The sequence below is a fragment of the Chinchilla lanigera genome, unplaced genomic scaffold, assembly GCF_000276665.1.
Source record: "Chinchilla lanigera isolate Chin_1 unplaced genomic scaffold, ChiLan1.0 scaffold00106, whole genome shotgun sequence".
Lineage (NCBI taxonomy): Eukaryota > Metazoa > Chordata > Mammalia > Rodentia > Chinchillidae > Chinchilla > Chinchilla lanigera.
In genome coordinates, this window is record NW_004955507.1 from 2,426,631 (window position 1) to 2,452,455 (window position 25,825).

Consider the following 25,825-nt stretch of genomic DNA (forward strand, 5'->3'; position numbering starts at 1 on the left):
CTAAATATTTTTGTTTAGTTTTATGTACGTTTCTATGTGACTTATATTCTAATGCTTCAGCTTAGTTTTAATGTCGGTCCTTGTTTTCCCCCCTTGTAACTTCTTTTTTATCTTGACTTTCCATCTGCCACCCACAACAGCCCCTTCATTCTTCTCCTTTCTCATCATCGCAAACTTTCCCAAGCCACCTCTGCACGCCGCCTTGTCTCGCTGGGCTCCACTCTCTGTTTTCACAGAAATGGAGAAAACCCACAGGAAGCACTGCATTCTGTGTCTGAATCCGTGTCTTTATACATATTTGCCAGGGCTGCCAGAATTTACAGCAGCTGGTCTCTTTCCTAGTCCCTGCTCATCTCCTCTCATCACCTTGTTCCCACCTTGAAAGGACAGCGTCACCTCCAGGCTGACAGACTGAGAGCTCACAAACCACACCACCTCCCTGCGAGTCTGCTGACTTTCTACCTTACACTATCAGGGATCACGAATTGAAATGTGTCCAGAGGCAGGCAGGGTACAGACACGGGAAGCAAGTGCAGAGTGAGGGTGTTCATGCACTGTGGGAATGGTGGGGACTGTGACAAATGAAGAGGGCTAGGGCTTCACAGCAGAGCCAGAAGGCTACCAGTAGGCTCAGGGGCTCTGAGGCCATGGCTCGCCACCTCCAGGCCTTTGGTCTTCAGGAGAGATGAGACAACAGGATCTCCGTAAAAAGGAATCTAGCATATTCTCAGCCTCTTCTGTGTGTCAAGCTCTGCATTTAGTGCTGTGTTTCTTATTAAATCCTCAAAATAACCAGAAGGGGTGAAAAACAGACTCAGGGAAGTTACTGATTGCCCAAAATCACAGAGCTAGAAAGATCAAATCCAAAATTTGGGCCTAGATGCTGCCTCTGTTTTGATTTAAAAGTTCTTCTTTTCTTGTTTTACAGACAGCGGAAGACTATCTTTTGGTAGAAAGAAAAGATTCACAGAAAATCCAGGGGAACAGGAATACAAATTGTTGGAATGCAAGTTAGATCAAGGCGGATGTCACGGATAACAAGATACAGAAGCCATATCATCTACAGGCATTTAGAGACAAGTTATTTCTTTGAGAAGCAGCAATAAGATTATGTGTGGTGATGATTAAGAGTTCTCAGGCTGTTGCACTTGTGGGGTTGTCCTAATGGTTGACTTGAGGCTTGTGTTTGTCCTCATTTAAGGGGCAAACATCCCAGAAGCCATAAAACATTAGGCTTCAGCAGTCATTACTGCACCAATGGGAGTAAGTTCGTCTGCTCATCTTCAGATGGCAGCAGTTCCAAAGGGAATACGCATAAAAGTAGGCACTGACAGAGGGAAGATTAGTGAGAACACCCCAGGAGGAAGTCTGGGTACCTAGGGTGGGGAAGGTGCGTGAGCTGTCAGAGGGAAATGAGGGATGAGCTCCTCATGAGATGCACAGGGTCTTCTACAGACTAGGGTCCCCATCACATGTCCCATGTCACCTTTCCGGGTCTGCAAAGCAGCAAGTGGAAGCACAGAGAGAAACAAGGTGGAGGAAAGAAAGCAAGGAAGGAACAGGGCAGAGAGGCACAGGAGGGTACAGACAGCGAAAGACTATCTTTCAGTAGAAAGAAAAGATTCTCAGAAATCCAGGAGAGGAGGAAGAGGGGACAGCAGGAAAGGGACAGATCTGGTATTGACATTACACCACTGACCTCTAGAAGATTAAGATGTATGTGCCTTTTTTGGGGAAACAAAATCTTCCGGTCTAACATTGGAGGGTTTGATGGGGAGAGGTCAAGGAGCAGGACCTCAAGTAAGGAAAGCCTGCTGCAAGCCAGATGGTTGCAGCCACTTCCCTCTTCCCATGTGGGTTCAGGGAAGAGTTGGGGACAAGTTAATTTACCTCATCGTGAAGGAGGTCTTTGGGCTTGGGTGGGACTTGAGGCTTGGGCAGAGCTCGTGGGGCTGGCAGAGTGCAGGAAATCCTTGCTTTTACTGAAGGCCAGGTAGGCTTAGTGGGCAGACTCTTGCTGAAGGGCGGAGACTGCCTCTGGCTTGACCGGTTGTCTGGAACAAACAAAAAACAACACAAAGGCTCTAAGTCATTCCTGGTGTAGAAACCATGGGGATCTAGAAAAGACACTGGTGTCTATGCAGCCACACATAACCAGTGGGTCATTCTCTAGAAGAGCAAAACCAAGTGTTAGGCAGTTTCAACTGTCCATCAGCTTACATGATAAAACCTAGAAGGATGTCTTTGCTCAAAATTTCCTCCCTGGGAACTATAGACCCAAGAGAGGTGAAAGCCCAACACTGCCAAAAGCAGTGGACAGAAATAGCCTGGGGGCCTCAGAGAGAGCACCTGGACTGCTTGATGAACTCTAAAGGGCAGTGATTTTCAACCTTGTTTATACACTGTAGCCATCTGGGGAGCTTTAAAAATGCCCAGGTCTGGACTCCACCTCATGCCTACCATGTTTGAACTTCTGGGCAGGGTCTAGTGTTCCAGATCTAAAAAGTTCCCCAGTGATTCAAGATGTACCCAGGATAGTGATCACTCATGTGGGTCAACCTGCATGTTTCTTCAGCCTCAGTGATTTTCCCCAATTCATGGTGAAATCTTTGAAACTCCTCCTTTGGCCCAATTGCAACAACTGACCCCCACCGCCATTGGCCCATGACCTCTTTCTCAGGGGGTATCAGGCTGGGAAGGAGTTTAGGTTCGGAAGCAGAATGAATTTGGGTTCTGCCCCCTGCTCTACCACTCACTCGCTGCACTAGTTTGGTCTAGTTACTCAACCTCTCTGGGACTCACTTCCTCATTTCATAACCAAAGATCGTAATATCCATGTTAGAGAATTCTTGCAGGGATTAGAAAGACAGCAGTAAAAGCAGTAGGTATCATGTGGCTGCTTAACAAACAAAATTTTCATTACCATGCCAGGTGAAAACAAAACTTTTATTACCACTGCCCAGCACATGCTGTGAACTAACTTTGATTTAGACCGACAGATTTTAGGGACCTCCTCATGATAATCACCTGGTGTATTTTCCATCTTGGGATGGCACAGTTGCTTACAGTGACCTGTATTACATCACTGATGTCCTGCTGCTTACTTGGTGCTGCTGCCTTTGCATATCCAGTCCCTGATGTCCTCCTTCTGGAACCTGCTCCCTCTCCTGTCTATGTTTCTTCCTTGAAGATGTGTGTTTAACTTCCCAGTGGCTGTGCTCAGGCACTAGGGCATCTACTTTGCTCTGCCTCTAAAGTTTCATTTGCAACTCCTGGCGTTTACTTAGATTTTCAAATGCAAATTATAAGCTGATCAGAAGTAGCAAAATAGAGAGGATAGACTATGCCCTTGAATGAGCCATTTAACTACCCTGAATTGTAGTTTCCTGGTCTTTAAAGTGGACCTAATACAGTCCCCTCCCTCCCAGGATCATTGCAATGATTAATTATTAGCTAAATCTAGCAGGCAGTGCCTAGGGCAGGATGGTGGGGCACACTTACTTTGAAGGCTAAGAGGCCCAGCTTGCATCCCAGCTCTGCCACTTAAGGAGCTTGGCCCAGTTACTTTCCTCCCCTGATCTTCACCTCCTTCATTGTAAAATGGAGATGAACCCATCTTTTGCAAGAATATGAAGAGGGTTATGTAGACGATGGCTGTAGAATATCACCCTATAAACTATAAAAAGACTGAGAGTATGTGTTCCTTGGTGCTGAATGCTCAATGCTTAGAATACAGTTCTGGCACATACTAAGTGCTCAGCAGATTGACTGTGGAATGAAACAATAAATACTCAATAACGAGGCAGCTAGGGGCAGTGAGAACAGATGCAGGCCTTACCGCTAGGAACACTGGGTACGAATGCTAGCACGTCCTGACCGACACGGACACACTTGCTTTCCTTTCCTTTGCGGAACTTAGTCACCTGCTAAAACTAGGACATAAATTCTTTTGTGATGGACAATAAAAGGCACAGCCAGCCCTCAAGGTGAGACGTGAGCTGTGTCAATTTGACCTATGAGACTAACTCCAGACCTGGACAGCTCACTGACACCCAGTGCCTAGGTAAAAATCCAGTCTAGATGCAGTGTAGGCAAAAGGCTGGTGGCCGAGGAGGGAGAAGCTCAGTGGACACTGGGATTCTTGAAGGTCATCAATGTCCTGTAAAGAATTCTTAAAAGAAGTTCCAGAACCTTATGTGCAGAAAGCCCTGAGGAAAGTGGAGACCAATCTCAGGGCTGACTTCTTGTGGGACTATGAGGGTTGGAATGGGGGGAGGGCAACCATCAGGGCGTGCTTTATTATTTAATTTTTAAATTAAGCTTTGCCTGTTCTCAGTGTTCCTAATTTAGGAAAGACACTTTGTCCCTGGAATGGGAAAGTTTTACTACTTGGGGCCTATTAGCTGTGAGCACCCGGGTAACTTGCTCAGAGTGGCTGAACCTCGGATCCAGGAAGAGGAGCTGTGGGCAGCGGTGGGTTTGCCTCCCCTTCTTCGTATGCCCAAAAGGCAAAGTGTGCCGTGTCTGGGGATGGCCTCACCTACATACTCGCCCCTGGAGAAGGGCAGGGCTGGGTGAACCGTCCTCGTCTCCTGCTCGACTGGAGGTGGCTCATAGCTATCATCCCCATTCTCCTCGGCAGGCAGCACGTACATCTCGGAGTCTGAGTGATCATCTGGATTTTCGTAGTCACTGTCCTGCAAACACAGACACCACATTCAGCATCCCTGTCTGTGCCTCTTAATTGGCAGGACAGTTCCAACCTTAGGAGGGAGGAGCAGCTCCCCAGTGCTGTGGTCAGGACGCCAAGACTGGGGGAGGCCGGCTTTGCAAGGTTAGGCAGCTTCAGAAAGGCAAAACCTGAGTTTGAGGCAAGCCTTCCTGCCTCCAGAGTTTATTACCTCGACCCCGGCAGCATCGGGGGAATATGTGAACTCTTTCACCCCAAGAGTGGTTGAAACTCTGTGTGTGGACAAAGAACAGTAGGAGATCATAAAATGTATTTTTAAAAGATATTAAAAGGATCCAATTAATAGAATAACCAATAGGTTTTATTTCTCATGAATACTGATAGCTGAGGGAAATGTTGGTATAATAGGAGGAGAGGGGATACCTTTCCAGGGGAGAGAGGTGCTTTTTGATAAGCAGAGCTGGTAAGTTGAGGGTGAAAGGCTAGACCTGAAATTCACTGAGAATTTATTCTGTTTTCTTTTCTTTTTAAAATGAAGTGCACAAACAGTGAGAAGGTGAAATCTTCCCACCTTGCAGCTCCTCTCCCCAGATGCAGTGTCAGAGCTTCTTGTGATGTTCGCCAGGCGTGTTCCGTATGTGCCACTCCTGCATACATTACTGTGCCTAGGCACATAAGAGGTCTGACCTCTGCTTCCACTGCCTGCACCTACCGCCTGCTGCAATGCACGGTCCCCTCACGGCCTCCCATGAATGGGTAGGCTCTTGCTTTTTGGTCTGTCTCATTCGGGCTTCAGTTTTATAACAGTTTATGACCTGGAGGCTTAGAAACAAGTCTGCATTTCATCTCACATGCGATGGCCGTCTCATGAGGTAAAAGTAATAGTGACTGTTCACGCAATCCTTATTCTAGTTAGTATCTTAACTTTGGTTGTTTGCCTTTAGGACAAGCTATTCTCTCCTCTCCAGGCTGATTTTACTTTGTGTTTTCTAAATCCCTATGCACCCTTTTTACTCAGGAACAAGCTCAGTTTCTTTTCTTGCCTCTGGAGCGATGGAGAGGCGGAGAGACACACTGCCCTGGCTCTTCCCCTTGCGGCAGCTGTGATCCTGAGCTGTGGCCAGCAGAGAGCGCAGCTGCAGCGCTTCTGGAGATCAGCAGCTGCTGGGCTCTAAGAGGCATTTCATGCCCAAGTGACTCGCAGAGAGATCAGGATCTCTTCATTTCCTTTCTCTTTCTGCAACTGAAGGAGGGACTATTGTCTCCTAAGACTCCGTATAAACTCCAGGCGGCATACACGGCCTGGAGCTAGGCTTGAACTCAATGCTATACACTGGACTAGAGGTCTATGTCTTATTTCACTCCACTGGTTACTGAGATCTGAGTAACTGTAGGAAAGTCCTGTCCATTCTTTTGGCCTCAGTTTCCTTATCTGTGAATTGGGTATGTCCTTGTGGGGTTGGCCTCTTGGGTCTTTCAAATCTAAAACTCAGACTGGAGCAGGCTAATATTCTGGATGCATTTAGTAAAACCGAAGAATAATTATTGTGAAGAAAAAGATTTTTAGGATACCTTGTCCCTATGAGACTCAGTCCAAGAACAAGTGGCTGCAGGAGCCCTGAGGATCATGGAGCTGCCTCCAGGAGATTGCCGACTCACTCTGGTACACACCTGCCAATGTGATCACTGCTAGCTCCTTCTCTCCCTCTCTGACCCTCAGAGCTCTGCTAATGTTCTGATCACAGCAAGCACTTCAGGGTTAAGAGTCTGGTTCTGAGAGCTGAGGACCTGGGCTTGAGTTTGGAAGTGCAAGTTACTAAACTTCTCGTGCCTGGTCCTGGCGATGCCCTCCTGTGCCAGGCATTAACTCTCCGTTTGTTTGTGGCTCTTTCACAGGAGTTAGGAGGCGATAGAGCACCGGAGTTTAAGGCAGAGGCATTTGCCAAATGATATGGAAATATTTTAACATCTGTGTGGCCCTGCTGGTGAGTATTGTGAATGCCAGCACAGCACTGAGGATGGGACACAAATACCTACCTCATGGGGCTGTGGCAAAAATTAAATAAGGCAATGCAGTAAAGTTCTTAGCTTGACATGCAGATTGTGCTGGGTTATCAGCCATGTCAAGATTATTGCTGCTTTGCTTGTAGGTGGTCTGCCCAGTCCTGTCCACTCTGTCTCCTCTGGGATATGCAGCTGACCACCAGGATGTAGTTCAGAAACATTCTCAACTATAAAAGGCCTCCCATGGCACCTTGTACCTTCCTGCTCAATCCCAGGAACAAATACTTACAAAGTCATCTGACCACTGTTCATCTTCATCAGCAGGGCTCTCTGGAACGGCATGAAGGATGCAGAATGCACAGTGTGAGTCTCAGCTGGCCAGCTCCGGACTGCCCACACCCACCCCACATACGGCTTCCTTGTGGAGAAGGACATTCTTTGATTAGAAGGCACTGAGGACACAATGACTTGTTTAACCTTGAGTTTATGATCCTCCTGTCTCAGCCTCTTGAGTGCTGGGATTATAGGCGTGTTTTGGGTGCTGGGATTATAGTCATGTCTTGGATTACATGTGAGAAGGATATTCCTTTAATTATCCTTGCTAAAATGTTTGGTATCTGCCCATTTGTCCTGGCCACATCCTCGGTTCTCGCTCAATACAAGGTGACTGAATTCGGTATTTGGGGCTGCAGTCCGAGAGGCCATAACCCCCCTGATCCCAGACTTTTGCCTCTCCTGTTTTTCTTGTGTCTTCCACTTTCCTTTTTTCATCCGCTGTCACCTTGTTCTCAGGACCGGACACACTGGATAGAATGACACTTCCTTCCTTTGGGCTTCCTGGTGTGGTTCACTTGGCCTTGAACCGCTGTTACTGTCACCTGTCTGTTCACTTTTGACTTTCTTTTAAAAATTAATTCCTAAAGCAATAAGTGAAGTCCTGTTGGGGCAAAGCAGTACTGTCTCTTATGTTTGTCTTTGTCAAAAGACATTTCTGGAACCTTACAGTAATGCGGCAAAGACCTGAAATCCATGCCTGTGGCTTCTAAGGCTGTCTCTGAATCACTATGTGAGTCGGTGTGTGGTAGAAAGAGCGCTGCACACACAGTCCGATGCACTTAACTTCTCATCTCAGCTCTGATCCTGACTACTCGGAGAGCACAGATAACATAGCAGGCACCTCTGAGTCTCACTTTCCAGATCTTTAAAATGATGAGGTCACTTCTGTGATTCTCTCAGGCTCTAAGTTTGACTTTGTTGTTGTTGGCATTATTTTAAAAATTTATCCTATGGCTCACATGGGAGACAGTGTTAGCAGAGCTCTGCATCCATTTAGATTTCCCAAAAACCTTGTGAGAAGACTGAGGCCCACAGCAGACGAGTCCTGTGCTCAAGGTCAGGTACTAAGCGGCAGCACTGGGAGCTGAATCCTGCAGGTGAACATCAAAGCTCCTGCTCTGACTCCCAACCCTGTGTGCCCCACTGAGTTCCGGGGGCAGACACTATTCGAGGCTTCACAGAGACACACAAATGGGTCTGACAAGCCTTAGTTGTCAAATAGCTTATGAGCTTGAAGACCAAAATAGGTCTGAATTCTGGCAGCCAAAGAGACTCTTTCTCCTGAAAAACACATTTGGGTTATGTGAAGCCTAGAATATCAACCAGATATAAGCCCATGTGGCAGAGTGGCTGCAACCACTGCACTGCGGAGTGTCCCAGCCACCTCTTCACCCCCAGAGGCAGCCTTTGTTACAGAGGGTCTAGTGGATGGGCGCTGAAGTCTCAACAGAACTTTTTTTCCATTTCTACCCCTGCCACACAGACCACTGGCTCTCGCTCCACGAGTCCCACAGAGATACCAGCAAAGGACTGTGAAGGTGAAACGGGGTCAGGAAAGATCTTTGGCTCAGAGCAGTCACATTTTAAGCAATGACATCAGCAGTGCCCTCGCTTGGGAAAAGCATGACAGGTATTAAGAAGCAGCCTTACTTCACTAACTAAATATGGGTCAGATTTTGATATGAGCAGAAAGTAATTCTTAATAAATTATTCTTTGAGTTGAATACTAACAAATTACAGTGTACTGTGGTCATTAGAGCTTTCCAAGAAATTATAAGAATGGTTGAATAATTTCTCTTTCCAATATAGTTATCTAGCAGAGTGGGGGGATAAGTTTCTAATCCTTTAGGTTTGGGGATAACTGAAGATCAGTATTACAGCTACCATGATGTTTTTGTTTCGGCCGCTTCCACCCTTTAGACAGTGCCGTTGTGTGCACCACTCCCTGCCTTGGTAAAATAAATTTGCTGAACTTTTTCTTAGTGAATCTGCGTCTACTTCACAGTCACTGAGTGAAGATAGTTGTAGTGGTTATCTAGCTAGTCCTTCTGGCTTTGTTATCCTTCTCTCCAACTCATCTGCCCAATTGTTTTTCACTGGCTTCTTAAAACAAAGGTTGGGCCATGTTCCTTTCCATAAGAATCATCACCGACTCCCTATGGAGTAAACTTGAGATTTTATATCCACATCTTCAAATGCCTCCACCCCATGTCCCTCCGCTGGCTTCTCTTGCTTCAGTCTTCTGTGCCCATTTACAGTAACACCAGACAGCTTGTTACTACAATTGTGCGCTTCTGGTAATTCTCTGCTCCTGTCATGCTGTTCCCCAGCCCATTGTCCTTTGTCCTGGGAAATCCCTGTACTTCTTCCTCCAGAAAGTCTTTCCCAGAACTTCCTGTTAGAATCGTGGGCCTTCTGATGTGCTGTGGGTGCCTTGATGTCATATGCACTTCTCTCTGTTCTGTACTATGATTAAGTAGTTTGTGTGTCTCTGGAATGAAAAGCAGGGCTTATTTATCTTTGTATTTGGATGGTATTTTGCACTTGCATTCCATGAACTAATAAAAGAATATAGCAATAAATGAGATAAATAGAAATTAGGATAATAATCATGGACTCCATTTATTGAACAATTCCTACATGCTGGGTGCTGGGCCAAGTGTTATAAACGTATATCCTTACAAGAGCACTATGTATGTGCTATTACTCTCTCCATTTTATAGTTAAAGAGACTAAGAGAGGTTGAAAAACCTACCTGAGGCCACATGGCTAGAAAGTGTGGGGGCTGGGGAATTAGGCTAAGAGCCTTGGCTCCCACAGCTGAAATCTCATGTAAGCCACCTACCCCTTCACTAAGCATGCAGATAAAACCCAAGAGAAGAACGGTGCAGTCCAGAGTTTTTCTGTTTTTATTTTACTGAATAAAATTTTCATGACTTTAGTCTGTGTCTTGACACCTTCTTGTATTATAAAGACCCTTAAATTTGGTTTTTAAGATTGTACCATGGAAGGTTTGCATTTTTCATAATTTTTATTTTTTCTGTATTTCTGTCTAAATGTAATCATTTTCCTATTTTATCTTCATGCCCTGAGATTCTGTCTTCTGCTGGATGGTGAGGCGTCCCATTGAATCTTTTATTTTGTTCACTGAGTTTTTCATTTCCAAGACTTCTTTATGTTTTTCTTCCTCAGACTCTATCAAAATCTTTTTTCCTGTCTTGCACTGTCTTTCTTGTTTTCTTCAGTTGCTTATTTGTATCCTCTTTGGGTTCATGATCATTTTTATAATCATCATTTTGAACCTGTGCTTCTCGCTCCTAATCTAACATTTTGGCTCCTCCCCTTGACTATCTTAACTCTTAGGTCAAATTCTGCTCAGGTCTGCACATAGACACATTGATCATTTTTAAAAACTTGTTTGTTTTGTCTCTTTGAGACATTTCACTGTGTAGTTCAGCTTGGCTTTGAACGCCTTTGTAGCCTAGGCTGGCCTCAAATCACGGCAGTTATCCTGCCTTAGCCTCCTGAGTGCTGGGATTACAGGCATGAGCCACCACACCCAGGAAAAAACAGTCAGTTTTGTCCAAAATTATAATACAAGGTTAATTTAATTACAATGTTAGTTTAAAACTCTATGCAAGATGTGTTTTATTTTCCTTTCTCTCTCCGCTCTTCTCTGCCTCTACCCTTGTGCTTCCCGAACAGCCACAGCAGCCTAACACCTAAAGCTCTTCGGCCCAATCCTGGGGATCAGGCTCACAAGGCCAGGATGTTTTGTGCTGGATAATGATGCCAAAAATTCAATAGCCTCTATGACACTTTGACTGCCTGTGATTTCCATTATTTCTCATGGGGAAATGTGCTTTGATATGCAAGCACTTTGGGTTGTAAGCATGTCTCCAGAATGAATCATGTTCACAAACCCAGGCTTTACTGTAATTAAACATTACTTTGTGTAAAGTTTAAGTCAGGTTAAACATATTTCTTCAAAAATTTAACATTTATTTGTGGTGAAAACTTTCAAAAAGATTTTCTTTTAGTTTTCGGAAGGGTACCTTCCCTTCTTACAGCCAGCCATGCCAGTTGCTTAAGGCCAGCACACGTTGCTTGACAGACCACGAAGTCCCTGCAGGCAGTGCTGACGCTTCAGACACAGAAGCCTGCCTGGCAAATTTGGCCCGAAGTCGCAGACTGCACACTGGCTCAAGCTGCCTTCCTGAGGGCCCACGCCTCCCTTACTCATGTGCCTCCAGCTTTGCCCTGCACTCTAACTAGGGGAGAGACTGTTCTGACTCTGCTGCCAACCTCCGGGCAGCATTAGCCCTTTTCAACCTCTTCCCTCAAAAGGTCATCATCACTCAGGCCAACCCACTCCTGGCTTCATTGGTTTTTGGGGTGCCATTTGCCCCCAGGACTGGAAAGAGCAAACCACTCTGATGTCTGATATCTGGGGGAAATGGGTAGGCACTTGCAGGAGCTTTGAGTGACCCAAGTCTCCACAGGCCTCCCAGGCTCAGAGGGCCTGTGGGAGTCAGACCTCCATGCACTAGGACCTCGGAGGTTTGGCTCTGACTTCTGAGGCCGCGGACATGTAGCTTCTTGGGAACTCCAAGTCACAAGGAAGCAGCTGGCAATGCTCCAGGGGACATAAGAAGGGCTGGGGAAAGGAAGGGCAACAGAGGACAGGAGGGCAGGCGGTAATGGTGACTTTGTCAAGTATTGAGTGTAAAAGCAGGGAGACTGGGCAAGGCCCTGCTGGCAAAACAATAGGATGGATTTTAGAGAGTCTGGAACCTTAGTGAATTTGAGGATCCACTTGTTTTTCAAATCAGGAGAAGTAATAAGGACAGAGACAGAAGTTTTGAGCAGTGTTTCTCAACTTTAGTATACATTTGGATTCCCTGGAACTTTTGTTAGAATCTAATTGTGACCCAGTTTTATTGTAAAGATGAAATTTGGCATTTTCCACAAGCTCCCAGATGCTGCTGCTGCAGCAAGCCCGAGGATCACACTTTGTGTAGCAAAGTCATTGAGTCTTTGAAGTTGGGTTTCATTTCCATGTTCCCAGACACATTAAATATAAATGTATTGACACCAGGACTATTTGAAGGATTTGACAGGGAGAGAACAGTTGTCTGAGGTCAAGAAAGAGAGTATTTCCAAGCACCAGGAAGATGGGAAAGTGCAAATTCCTGAAGCTGGGGAATGTCAGAAAAGGATCATTTTCATCATGGGCTGTGGGCCCCAAAGATCTATGTTCCTCAGAAGTGCAGAATGCTGGCACTGGAGGAAACCTAAGAGATTGTTTGTGTCAGTGCCTAAATTACAAAGATAGATCTTTTGCAAAAGGGAAGGAGACCAAGACATGGAGTGAGAAAGGAAGGGAAGGGGATGAGAAAAGAATTAAGATGTGCTATGTACTTGCTGATAGAGCACGTGCTTAGCATGCACAAGGCCCTGGGTTCCACCCCCAGAACTGCCCCCCAAAAAGTTCTGATTATTCAAGTAATGCATGAATCCACCTCTTTAAGAAGTTATGTTGTTATACATAATGATAGCGTCATTCAACTCCCAGCTGCTCCCCCTCCTGCTCCTTCCCCTTTTAACTGCTGTTATGTTTATTGTACTTCCATCTAGACTTTGGTTTAATAGTCTTACATACATACATGAATTCACTGAGAATGTTTTGTGTTGAATGAAAATGTTATACAGAATTCTCCAATTTGCTTTCTTGACTGAATAATTTTTTGAGATCTGTGCATGTTGCTTAAGTATAAGTTAATCTATCCTCTGTAATTGTGATTAACTGACATCATGTGAATCTACATTTTACTTCCCATTTCTCTTGTGATGGACATTTAAGACTGTTTTCAGTTTTTGCTATTAAGGAATACTACATAAGAACGTCCCTTAAAAAGAAAAAAGGGACGTGCTATGTACCTGTACCAACTCCCCAGGAGGAATGAAGTCATTCTGTGCTGCCTCCATCAGGAATGCATCATAACATAGAAATAAAAAGTAAAAAGATGAAGTGAGGAGAGTGATACGGCCAAAGTCACCCAGCTAGTTACTGCTTAGCTTCAAAGGACTTGGTAATCAGACTCAGTGACTTGCAATTCCTCTTTATTGTTGATGTAGAGGAGTGAAAACATTTAAAGGTGTGACATGAAAATAATTGTATTTCAGAAGGAATCTCTGGTGCAGGATGAGAATTGGAACTTGGAATTAAGGAGACATGGAATTAAAAAAGATCAAAATCATATCATTTGTAGGAAAATGGATGTAACTAGAGATCAGCACACTAAGTGCAATAAGTTAGACTCAGAAAGTCAAATATTGCATGTTTTCTCTATAGGAAGAATCTAGGAAAAATTTTAAAAAGAGAGATGACCCGAAAGGAGAAGGGACACTGTTAAAGAAGAGGGTGGGAGTTAAGAGAAGTGGGGGAGGGTACGAGGGTTAATCGGAAGGGGAAATTAGCCAAGCATGTTATATATACGTGTGAGAACATGCCAAAACAGAACCCACTATTCTGTACACCTAATATATGCTAAAAATAAGAATTAAGGGGACTTCTAAGAGGCTGGTACCTTAAGAGATGACAAGAACCTGAGCTGTGGCTATGAGAGGCAGAAAGATACTTCAGAAACATTTAAGAGACGAGTCAATAGGATTCCTTTGTTCTAACTTAATTAAGGAGATTCCTTAACTTATGGATTAAGTAGATTTTAAAGCCCAGGCCAGGATCCCTCTTTCATAGTTCCAAACTGCACAGGAAGCCCCTGACCAACTGTCTAAACCTGCTGACTGATCGGCAGGATGCGGGCAATGACTATTCTGTGGCCTACTAAGTCGGGGTAAGTGGTTCAGTGGATCAGGGCCCAGATTTGGGTGCACTGGTCAACATTTCCCAGCCTGATAAGATTCCTTCAGTGCCCAAGAGGGCCTAAGTATCTGACTTAGTACTATCTTGACAGAAAAATGAAATAAAATAAAAATCACTATTTAAGGTTACAATTTAGTTTTAGCTGTTGCCCTGGAGAGAGGAATCATCAATGATATCTGTAGCCTTGTAGTTTTCAACAAGAACTGACTAGGCCTGTCCATGTTTGGACAATCTTTATACTTAATATTGTAGAATAAGATTTAGATCCATCCTCCCATCTAGTCTACAAAAAGAAAGTGTGTTGGATGTTTGACTTTGCTCACTACTGCCATATACAGTACCACTCTCAAGACCAACCCTTCTTCTGCCAAAGTTGATTCTAATGGAAATGGAGATACAGACAACTCACAGGGTACTGAGTAACCATGTACTCAATAACTTATCCCAGGCTGCTTCAACAACCTTCAAGTGTGCATTTAACCAGCTTTCCACTAAGGAAAAAAATCTTCCCTTCCCCACATGCCTCAGATTAGATTAGGTGGTGCTGCTATGAACTTCCATAGGACTTTGTGTTTTTCCTTTCCTTAGAATTATATATAATTGCTTCTCACATCATCTACCTCTTCAGATTATAAATTCTGTGAACATGGAGACTATCTAACTTGTTTAGCACTACATTTCTGCTTCAGATTTTTATGTCTGGCACCTGGAAGATGCTTAATAAATGTTTGATAAGTAGCTGTGTGTGGATAGACAGATGAATGGGCAGATGGACAGATGGATGGATGGGTGGATGGGTGGATGGGTGGATGGATGAATGGATGGATGCATGGATGATTTCATCTCCACTACAGTCAAATGCCTGATGGATTCAGTCATTCTTGAAGTTAAATAAGCATCTTTTGTTTTCAATGAGTAGAATACACTTCCCCTTCCAACAAATAAACATGAATATTTAATCAAAAGTCAGTTAAAGTATTTTAGAATACTCTTACCTAAAGCATAGTCCCTTCGAGGAACACTTGGAGGTGTTTTGCCTTTTAACCTAGAAAAGAACCAGATGACCAAGAGTCAGTGAATAGGACAGCTGGAGCCAAGGCCCATAACATAAGCCCATAGCCTAGAGAGCACAGCAGTTTAACAGAATAAAGGCTTCATTTGGGACCATCACTTTGAAGGATTTAGTATATGTTAAATGCAGTAAGGCCATTAGTGAGGGATCTCCCCTCCCTCCCCATCTCCCCAGTGCACGACGTAGCTACGCCTTGGCAAAGGCAAATAATCTCTGAGACCTCAGAGTGCTACTAAGCACCGAGTCCAGAGGCCCACAGGTAAGTGTCGGTTGATTGACAGAAAGGTTAAAAAAAGATGAACTATAAATAGTTTATAAGTATTTTTAAAAATAGGTCAAAAATTATAATAAGAGCTTTGGTTGTAGATTAACTGAAATTATTTTTATACCATTTAAAAACATAAGGAGTGAATGCTGAGTGTCTCAAGGTATAAGTTTAAAGTAAATTAGTATTTTATTAATATTCATTGTACTTAAGAGTGATCTGCTTAATGAAATTTAAAACATATAAAAATAAAACATATCCAGTAGGCTTTATTTACTAAAATATTATATCCTTTAATACAAGCAATGTATGTCATTACATGTAAAACTTATTTCACTTCTTTTAAATGTTGATTTTTAACACTTTACAAAGTAGAATTATAATTTCACAAAAAAAAAGTTGTATTAGTATAGAAACTCTTTTTGTTTCCTCATCACTAGTCAACAGGTTGTTCTGGGAAAGATATTAACTTACAGACAGAAAGATTGCCCAAGGTACTGTAGGGGAAAAAAATCACACAAAAGTGGGTTTGTTACTTGGGTTGGTTCATGGAACAGTAACAATAAAAATACACAAGCCAGCTACTGTCCAGCACTGGATCATTACCTTAAAGAAAAGAAAGGGGATTTTAACACAGTCTAATCATCCTGAAACAAAGGACAAACTCAGAAAAGGTTGTTGGCCACCGAACACAGGGCAGGAATAAAAGATGTGGTTTGAATTTTACCTGGCAGCGGCCGCTACACACCAACCCCCCGCACTGTGCTTGTGGGGCCACAGACCCGTGACAGCTCTGTCACAGTCTTCAGTAAAGGAGCCGACCGGTGTGTTCAGCTGTGCTTCCTTTTTCAAGGGAACACCTGCTGCCTGGCCTTCAGTGAGAACTTTCCTGCAGGTCATTTTGGTCCAAGAAGCCCTCGATTTTGTCCAGGGTAATAACCACAGTGGCCATATTTTCCAAGCTAAGAAAAAGTATGATTTGTCAAGTAAAAAAGTTCTCTCAGGGACAATGGGAAAAATGTTTGAAATAGAAACTATCAGAAGAAATTGGCTGCTGTAGCATGACTAACTATGGAACAGAGAAATCTTTTGTGGGATGTTGTAAGTCTGAAAATTTTGAAGTAATTATTCTAGACTTGCTAGTGATTGTAACAATGACTTGCAGGGCTTGCTCATGGAGTATGGGATTCTGTATATATGTGAAAGAATAAGTGGAAATAATCACATGCCTCTAAGCTAGTCATGGGACAGACTGCGAAGACAAATTCTCTTCTGTAAGAGGCCCACTGGCCCATGAGCAGAACACCCTTTAAACTGCTTTCTGATGATCACTGATAAACTCTGACATTCCTTTACATGTTATGGTCTTAACACACCACCAGAAGGGATTATTTACTTTTAAGTTTAGCAAAGATCAAAAAGAATGAAGACACTTTCTGCACTGACGATAGCACAAAATTTTGGGAGTGGGAATTTGGTAATAGCAATAAAAAATGTAAAGGCACAGTTCTTTCCACTCAACAATTCCACTTTACAAAAAAGCATCATTTCAGGCAGTTGCCCTGCTATTATACTCTAAACTTGCAAAAAATATTTATTGAAGTCTTATTTGTGATAGTTAAACAAAAAGAAATATCTAAAGAATTTCAATTTGATGTGATCAAATCACCTCCAAAAACTTACACTCTCCCCCTTAAAAATGTCTCCCAATATATAGTTGTTTCATTTAATAACACACTTATAGTAGACAATATATTAATCAGCTATTCAATGAAGAGTATGTTTACTTTTGCATAATAATTAAGGTGTCCATGATATAACATTAAGTAAAACCAACAAAACAATTTGATAGAATTGTACATGTAGTAAGTATGATGTCATGATAAAAATATGTACAGACTGAGTATACATACACATGGTGTGGACATAACTGAACTTACTCATGACAATATGTATTTCTAGATAGTGGTTTAGGGTGGGGACATGAGGAAATGGGTAATTTTATTCCATACAATTCTGAATTTCTTGCTTTTTTCCTCCTGTATTACTTTCATTTAAAAATACAAATTAATGAAATGCCATTTCTCCACTCCACTCGCCTCAGGTATTGAGTGGGAAAAGAAGATATGTACAGTTTCTATTCGTTTCTTCCTTCTCCTCCTTCTCCTCATCCTCTTCTTTCATCTTTTTTGTAAAGCTGAAGGGTTTTTGCTATACAAAAGGATTTAGGATTTTAGCTTTTCTTCTCCAACTGCTTGTTAAAAGCATATTGTAAGGCAATAATTTAAAAAGTAGAAATCAGCCTGGTATGGTGGTACATGCCTGAGAACAGCACTCCAGGAGGCCAAGGCAGGAGGATCACAAATTCAATCCCAGTGCGGTAATTTAAAAAAAAAAAAAAGCAAAGAAAGGAAAGGAAGGGAAAATCAAAGAAAAGAAAAGAAGGCTTATAAAAGTCCTAAATTCAATTACTAGCATCACAAAAAAAAAAAAAAAGCAAAATTTATGTAACACATATAGCATCCCAAAGATGCTAGGGCTGTTTCACAACTGCTTTGGATTTCTCCAGGTGTGTCTTGCTTTGACATCTGTTAGCACTCTCAACAGGTAAACATCTCTTCTGATGAGAAGGAAACCCCAAGTTACCCGAGTGCTGTCAACTCTCCTGGCTTGTGGACCTAACCACGTGGCCCACAACGAGGTAAGAAAGGATGATGTGCTGAGCAGGCTGTGTAGCTCCCTGTTCCCCTACTTGGCACAGGCTGACTTATTTTATATAAATAAGTGTGTGAATAGAGACTAACTTACTTTTTTATTTTGTTCATTATTCCACCTTCATTGTTCTTAATATCACTGACCATCTTTTGAAGTTGCCTGTAAGAAACAAAATTAAATGTAAAATATTAATAACTAGACTTTTAAAAAAGTTTTTCATTCTTTTTTAACACAACACAGTAGGGGAAAAAATCCCTATAACAAAGCCCTGGGATAGCGTCAATTATATTGTGCTTAAGTTGACCACTTGAAAATTACCATTGTTTTTTTGCCTTCAGAGAAACTTCAGAATCCGACAGTTTCTCACACTTAACTGCTGGGTCTCTGGGAGGCTGCTGAAACCTCAGCACCTGCGCCCCGCCCTTGTTTCTGACTGGGTAGGTCTGAAGTCTGCATGCTAAGAAGTGGTGCTGACACTGATCAGAGATCATCCTTTGGCAGCGCTGGACAGTGATAGATCACACCTTTTCCACTGTAGCTTTTCAGTTGTGCCCAGGAAAAGCAAATATCCTCTTGGGGAAAGCAAAAGTCCTTATTAACCAAGGACAAAGTTTTAGATAAGTAAACTAAGTGGTCAGTCTGACAACGTAATGTGGGTGTGTGCTTTACTAGATGGGTGCTCCTTTATAACTTTTCTCTAGGTGAATTTAAACTACTCTATGCTGGAATATTTAACTTATTTTATAATCACATGTTCTTTGCGGGGCAGAGTTTTCAAAACCTGCAGATGGAGATGAAGGGTCTGCAGGTACAACCTGCCCCCCAAATTGCACAAAACGGCAGAAGACACTGCTTGTACTTAGCGCTGAGAGCCCCTGCCAGGGTGGTTTTGCCATTCTTAATTCGAGGCTCTAAACCCAACCCAGTGTAGAGGCTTTGGGCAATGTAATTTGAATGACAATAAATAAATAACATAACATAACATGACTTTTTAAACTTTCTTCTTTTTCTTTTCTTTCTACTTTCTTTTCAGTTACAGGTAAATGGTTGCTGGTCAAAGAGGTTACACAGCATTTAATTTTATAACTATCCTTTTAAGGAATGGGGTATATAAAAAAAGAATGTGATATATGGTAAGTACAAGAACTAATTTAAAAGGACTCCATACTGTATGATCCCAACTACGTGCACAACATTTTGGAAAAGGCAAAACTGTGAAGATAGTAAAAGATCCATGATTTTTAAAAGTTTGAGGGTAGGGAAGGAGCCGTGAATAGGGCGGAGAACAGGGGACTTTTAGAGGAAATGATTTTGTATGAAATGGTATAGTAGAAATGTGTAATTACATTTGGGAATAATACTGGAAATGTCACTCTTAATTCCAAACTCCACTATGAACATTGAATTGAACAGTCTTCCAAGTTTGTGCTCCCCATGGGTAAGATGTATAGAGTTTATACAATTAAGATCATTCTGCACATTTTGTAATCTGCATTTCCCTCTTCATACTTGTGCGTTTATTTTGTATATGTATATATATAAGATATTTATATTTTCACACTTAATATTTCCCATGTTTATTTTGGGTGGTACTGGAGGTTAGACCCAGAGCCTCACCACTGTGGTACATCCCAGCCTCTGGTAACCACTATTCTACTCTCAACTTCTACAAGATCAACTTTTTTAGATTCCACATATGAACAAGATCATGCGGTATTTGTCTTTTTGTGCCTGGCTTATTAGTCTTAACATAATGATCTCCCATCCACTCATGCTGTTACAAATGACAGAACGTCCCTTTCTATGGCTGAATAGTGTTCCACTGTACATATGTACAATTTCTTTATCCATTCGTCAGTTTATGGACACTTAGGTTGTTTCCATTGCTTAGCTTTTATGAATAGTGCCACAATAAACATGACAGCGCAGATGTCTCTTTGACATACTGATTTTACTTCCTTTGGGTATATACTCAGTAGTAGGACTGATAGATTTCTATCTTTTAAAAAAAATTTGGGACCGAAGATTGAACAAAGGCCTCGTGGATGAGCTTCATCCCCAGACCTTTTTATTTTAAGACAGGGTCTTGCTAAATTGCCTGGGCAGACCTTTATTTGTAATCCTCCTGCTTCAGCCTCCTGAGTAACTGGAATTACAGGCATGCACTACCATGACAGGCTATTTTCAAGTTTTTGAGAAATTTCCATACTGCTTTCTGTAGTAGCTGTACTAATTTACATTCCCACCAGCAGTGCCTATAGGTTCCCTTTTCTCTATACCCTTGCCAGTACTTGTTATATTTTGTCTTTTTAATAGTAAGCATTCAGAATGAGGAGTTATCTCATTGTGGTTTTGATTTTCATTTCCATGCTGATTACTGATGTTGAGCTTTTTCTTTTTGATGTACTCATTGACCAGTTGCATGTCTTCTTTTGACAAAAGTTTAATTAGATTTATGTCCATTTTAATTATAATTATTTTATTTTTGAGACGGGGTCTTGCTATGCAGTCCAGACTGGTCTTGCACTCACTATGTATTCCAGGCTCGACTTGAACTCATGATTCTCCAAAATCAGCCTCCCAAGTGCTGGGGTCACAGGCGTGTTCCATCATGCTCCACTTTATTGCTCACTTTAAAAGTGGCTTCTGGTGCAACCACTGTGGAAGTCACTGTGGAGATGCCTCAGAATACTAGGAATAGAGGTCCCATTCGATCCAGCTATTCCCTTTCTGGATATTTTTCCAGAAGAATTTAAAACATTGTACCACAGTGATATATGTGCACCCATATTTATAGCAGCACAATTTGTAATAGCTAAATCTTGGAAACAACCCAAATGCCCATCACCTGAAGAATGGATAAAAAAGATGTGGCATTTTTATACAATGGAGTATTATTCAGCTATAAAGAAAGATAAACTTGAGGATTTTATAGGTAAATGGATGCAACTAGAGACCATAATCATAAGTGAAATAAATCAGACTTGCATGTGCAAACATAATATTGTTTCCCTAGTGTAAGAAACTGAAAGAGTAAATAAGATCCAAAATGTATGATAGATGTTGTGAAAGGGAAAGAAACTGCTCAAAAGGAAAGAATAACTGGGATGGGGGAAAGGAGAAAAGAAGGAAGGGAAAAATATATACATATACATACATAAGATAGCTTGGATAATTGTACTATAATTTCTATTAGTTCATTGAAAGGAACAGTTAGTGTTTATATTGTTTGATCAATTTTTCACGCCTATATCTGGTAACCTGGGCAACTACTTTGAAGATAACAATATGCAATATAACCATTGTTAATTTTCCTATCATCTTGTTTTGAAATTCTGTATCAATCTTATTGTTTTTTTCTCTTTAAAATAAAATTGGCTTATTAACTTTTTTGCTATTGCGTTCTTTTTACATTTTGGATATGAGCTATTTTCTGTATGTATAGTTTGCAACTATTTTCTCCCATTCTGCAGGGGCAAATATTTTCCCCCATTCCACAGGTTGCCTATTTGTTTGGTTGACTGTCTCCCTTGCTGTGTAGCTTTTTGGAGTGATGTAACCTCATTTATCTATTTTTGCTCTGTTTCCTGAGTTTTTGGAGGGTCATATAATATACTGTTCATTCAAACCCCTTTTGTATATTTTCAAAATTGTCATATGCATGCACCATTCTTAGCCCTTAAATGTATCTTTCTTGCCTCTGTAAACTGAGAAGCTTTTATATAGCTGAAATTCTGTTGCAGAGAGCTGTGTCAAGAAATGGTAAAGTGTCAGGATCCCTTCCTAAGCTCAAAGAAGGAGACAAAGGAGACAAAGGAGACAACACCAGAACTGAGGTCTCCAGCAAAAGCAAGAAGCAGCATGTAAGGATGAATGCTGAATGCTGAACTTCTGGAAGCCTTGAAACAGGAGACTTGGGCCTGGGGACAGGGACAGAGGGGGCACTCTAACTTCCTTCCTGTGCCTTCACTTCCAGTCCATCTCCCAGGTTACTATCCGGAACAAGTTTGCTAGGGTATGGCCTAGATTACCTTTAGCTATTTGTTAAAAGCTCAGATTGCTGGGTTTTAAACCATACCAGTGGGAAAAATTCTAAGTCCAGCAATCTGTGTTTTAACATATTTCTCAAGAGTGGTGACTCTTAGATGCACCAGAGGCTAAGAAACAGTATTAAAGGACCAGCCCAAGTTTATTTCTTTCTGGTCATGCTTAATTACGGAGAGCAAAAGAGAAGCATTCCCAGTCTCCTGAGTATCTTTCCCTGTCCACTATTGCCTGGCATATCTTTAATGGCAAATCTTAGCCTTGCTTCCACAGTGAGGGGCCAAATGTTCACCTCAGCAGTCTCCCCAGGAAAGGAAATGCACCAACAGACAAGAGTTACAGTCAGTGGTAGGACCTGGACTCTCAACAAAGGAGAAGGGCCGGAGGAATAAGCTGCGGCTGCTGGTGGCCAGGCTTCTATTTTCATTTGTGCTCAGCACAGCACACGTTGGGCATCGAAATGCTTCTCATCTGCCTGGCACCAGAGCAGGGTTGATGAGCCACATGCACACAACCCAGCCTTCTTCAACGAGTATTTCCTGAATTAAAGGTAAGACCTCGTATCAATGGCAACGTCCCTACACTGTCTCTTCCTTCTCAGAAGAGTTAGGCTGGAGAAGTAGTCTTGACTTTGGCTGCACCATAGACTCACTCAGGGAACGCTAATCACCTTGATACTTGGGCTTTACTCCCGGTTATTTAAGCCAGCATCATCGGCTTTCAAGTGATTTCACTGTGCAGCCAGGATTAAGAACCACGGGCAGCTTTAGCAGCATAGGAGTTTCTTGCACATACCCTACAGAAGATCCTGGCCAAGAAAGACCAGGAGGAGAGGAATCCACAGAGCCAATTGCCCTTCAGAACAGTCCCAGACGTAGGAGGAGGGAGCAAGTCCAGGAAGGCCAGGCTTGGTAGGACTGAGTTGAGTGTATACAGGGAAATGTGGCTGCATAGAGGGATTCAGGGCAGATCACCAAAGAGTAGTCTAAGAAAATTCATATATTACAACACAAAATATATTTCCTATAATACAAAAGTATATTTCCTATAATACACCTATAATTTTTATTAAATACAGGAAGTGAATTAAAAGATGTTACCATCTGCCAGAAGTATATTTTTAAAAACTGAATAGGAAACAAAACAATCAGAAAGCATCTCACTTTCCTTTTAGAACTCTGTAGTCACACACAAAGGACCATGAAATGACAAGATCTTGCTTTGTTTTCTCCCTACACACACACACACACACACACACACACACACACACACACACACACACGTACATTCCTGTTTTCCCAGAAAAGGCTAAGGACAAAGTAATCCTAATCAGAGAAAATCCCTTTTAAATCTGGATTTAAGAACAGATAAAAGAGAGTGTCAAATAAAAGCAGTTCTTTGTGAACAAATAGAGCAGGTGATTTCCTTCACCCCCGGTGCCTTTGCCTTGGGTTCCATTCTTAAATTTCACCCCTTCAGTATCTGTGGGGCTTGAGCCAAGAACACAGTTCACCTCTTCCGCTTTACACCTGGAAAATGCAGTGTGGCCCTCCAGTCCATGTTGCAGGGATTTATTAGGATGTTTTTCATCTTCTCTTTCTAAAACTCAGACTTCAACAGGTTACTCTCTTCTCAAGAGCTTGCAATAGCCCCCCAGTGCCTACGGAATCAAACCAGACTTTTTTGCCTTGGCTTGCAGTTACTAAGTCTCACCCTGAGCTCTTGCAGAATGCCCTGGGGACGATCTATTCCGGTATCCTTATGGCCTGGTATCTCTATGTTTCTAGGATTACTTCAGAGTTAAAATCCGTTATCACTGGTATATACAACAGCAGTGAACATATCCAATACCTTAACTACTTTTTACTATAGATAGATTTTTTTAAAATTTTTTTAATTCTAAATTTATTTTATAAGACTAAAAAAGTTTTAATGATCATCACTAGGTCTGCTAATAATTATCAGGCTGTCTTCCTCTTTTTTTGAGTATGTATATGATTTGGTATTACTGCTGCAGATTCCTATTTCAGATGTTACACATCATTTTTCTAGTATATTTTATTTTGTTCATGAAGTTTTAATACGTTTATTTTAGAAAATTTAAAACTGCCAGAAAGAATTTTTTTTAAAAAAGAAGAAAATAGAACTTATCATCTGTTGTCCTTGGATTATCAGGCTTGGAAAACTTTGAGCTTTCTTTTATCTTTCTCTTTGATTCTTCATCTCCAATCACTAGTCAGAGCAGGAGAGCAAGAAACAGCATGCAGGTGTCAGAAACAGGAAGCACAAAGGCTCAGCGGCGAAACTGTCCAAGGCGGTGAGGGTGATCCTTTTAGAGATTTCAATAATACAAACAGCCTGCTGTGGCTCACGGGCCAGAAATTTGTGGCCACAGGTCTAGGGTGTTGTGATCTGGCTAGAAGCTGAGAGTAGCAAGAATGTGGGCGTTGTTGGAGGGATATAATCAAAGATGAGGCCAGGGATTTGGAATAGATGTCAAGAACCTTGCTGGTCTACAGGCCAAGGAAAGGGGTGTCTATTCAATCAAGCCAGACTTGATTCAGGAAAGGGGTTATGGGTCTGGGGGATGTCCTTGGAGACCTTCAGTTGTTTGTCATGATTAGGGTAGGAGAATAGAAGAGGGGTGGGCAAGCCCACGCTAATGCCTGGGAGACCAGCATGGAGGCAACTTGGCTGGGCCCGAGCCCAAGCCCAAGCCCATGACAGTGAGGTGCTGGAGGCAATAGGACAACATTAGGCATGCCCTTTAGGGTCTCAACTGGATTGGAAGATGGGAGTTGCTTTAAGAAGACACTGGGGGCACAAAGCCAGGCGTGCTGGTTGGGGGCCTGAGGTAAAAGCCAATAGTACTACTAATCCCATACTTCATTTAAAATTTTATATATTTCACTCATTGTGGATTCTTCTTTGCATTAATTTTGTTTTGGGTGAATGTATTATTTCCCCTGGTTTACTTATTTTTCCAGGTTCTCCCCTTAAAGTTTAATGTCATGATTTATTGTTTTATATAAAACATTTATTTGTCTTGTTTATTCCACAAATATTCAGTGAGCACACAATGAACAACTCATATCTAGGATATAAAGCCAAACTGTACATGAGTCCTGTCTTCTGGTAATGCAGGACAGAGATCCTGTCCTTTTGGCTTATGCAAAGTCAGAGAAATTATAAAGAAAGAGATGAGGGATTCTCTGATTTGTACATAATATTCTTTTGGATAATTTCTGTCTTGCAGCTGAAGTCTTTGGCTATCAGCTCGCCATTTTGAAGTAGACGCACTTTGTCACTGTTCTGTTATTTGCACGCAGCAGAACTCCTCCAGTGGCCAGCCTTCCACCTCCAGGGTTCCACCGTCTCAGCCAGTTCTGGCCCAGGCTTCCTCATCCTCACTTCCTCCAGCCTTGCCTTCCTGTGGCTTAGCTGGTGTTATACTTAGATTTGCAGAATCAGCAGTGAGACTGCTTCCTTCTAAAGAGTGAGCCTGAAGGATGTGGTGCTGCACTCCTGTAATCCCAGAACTCAGGGAGTTAAGGCAGGAGAACCATGAGTTTAAGACCAAGCTGAGTAACATAGTGGGACTCTGTCTCAAATGAAACAAAGCAAGAGTGAGCCCATGGTAAAGCTGGCACAGAAGTTGTAATGATGCCTTCCTTAGGGATAACCTGGAAGCTCCTGGGGTTAGTGTCCACCTACCTCATTCCACAGATGTGCATACTGAGGCTCAGGGAGGATATAGTGGTGTTTCAAACCATCTAGCTTTGAAATCCAGACTTCTAATTTTGACAGTAGTTA

The 25,825-nt window shown here is 42.2% G+C and overlaps 1 protein-coding gene across 3 annotated transcripts in view; it reads right to left on the reverse strand.

Moving 5' to 3' along the window:
* Blnk (B-cell linker) overlaps positions 1-25,825 on the reverse strand; it is a 67,768-nt gene that overhangs the window by 27,937 nt on the left and 14,006 nt on the right. For 2 of the 3 annotated variants that reach the window (XM_005407570.2, XM_013506236.1), the window contains exons 2-6: positions 18,062-18,127; positions 14,912-14,961; positions 6,984-7,024; positions 4,541-4,697; positions 1,891-2,054 (exon numbers count right to left, since the gene is read on the reverse strand). In XM_005407570.2, coding sequence (XP_005407627.1) covers positions 1,891-2,054; positions 4,541-4,697; positions 6,984-7,024; positions 14,912-14,961; positions 18,062-18,127 — 478 coding nt within the window. The remainder of the gene's footprint in view (positions 1-1,890; positions 2,055-4,540; positions 4,698-6,983; positions 7,025-14,911; positions 14,962-18,061; positions 18,128-25,825) is intronic. The other variant, XM_013506235.1, reaches the window with a different exon arrangement.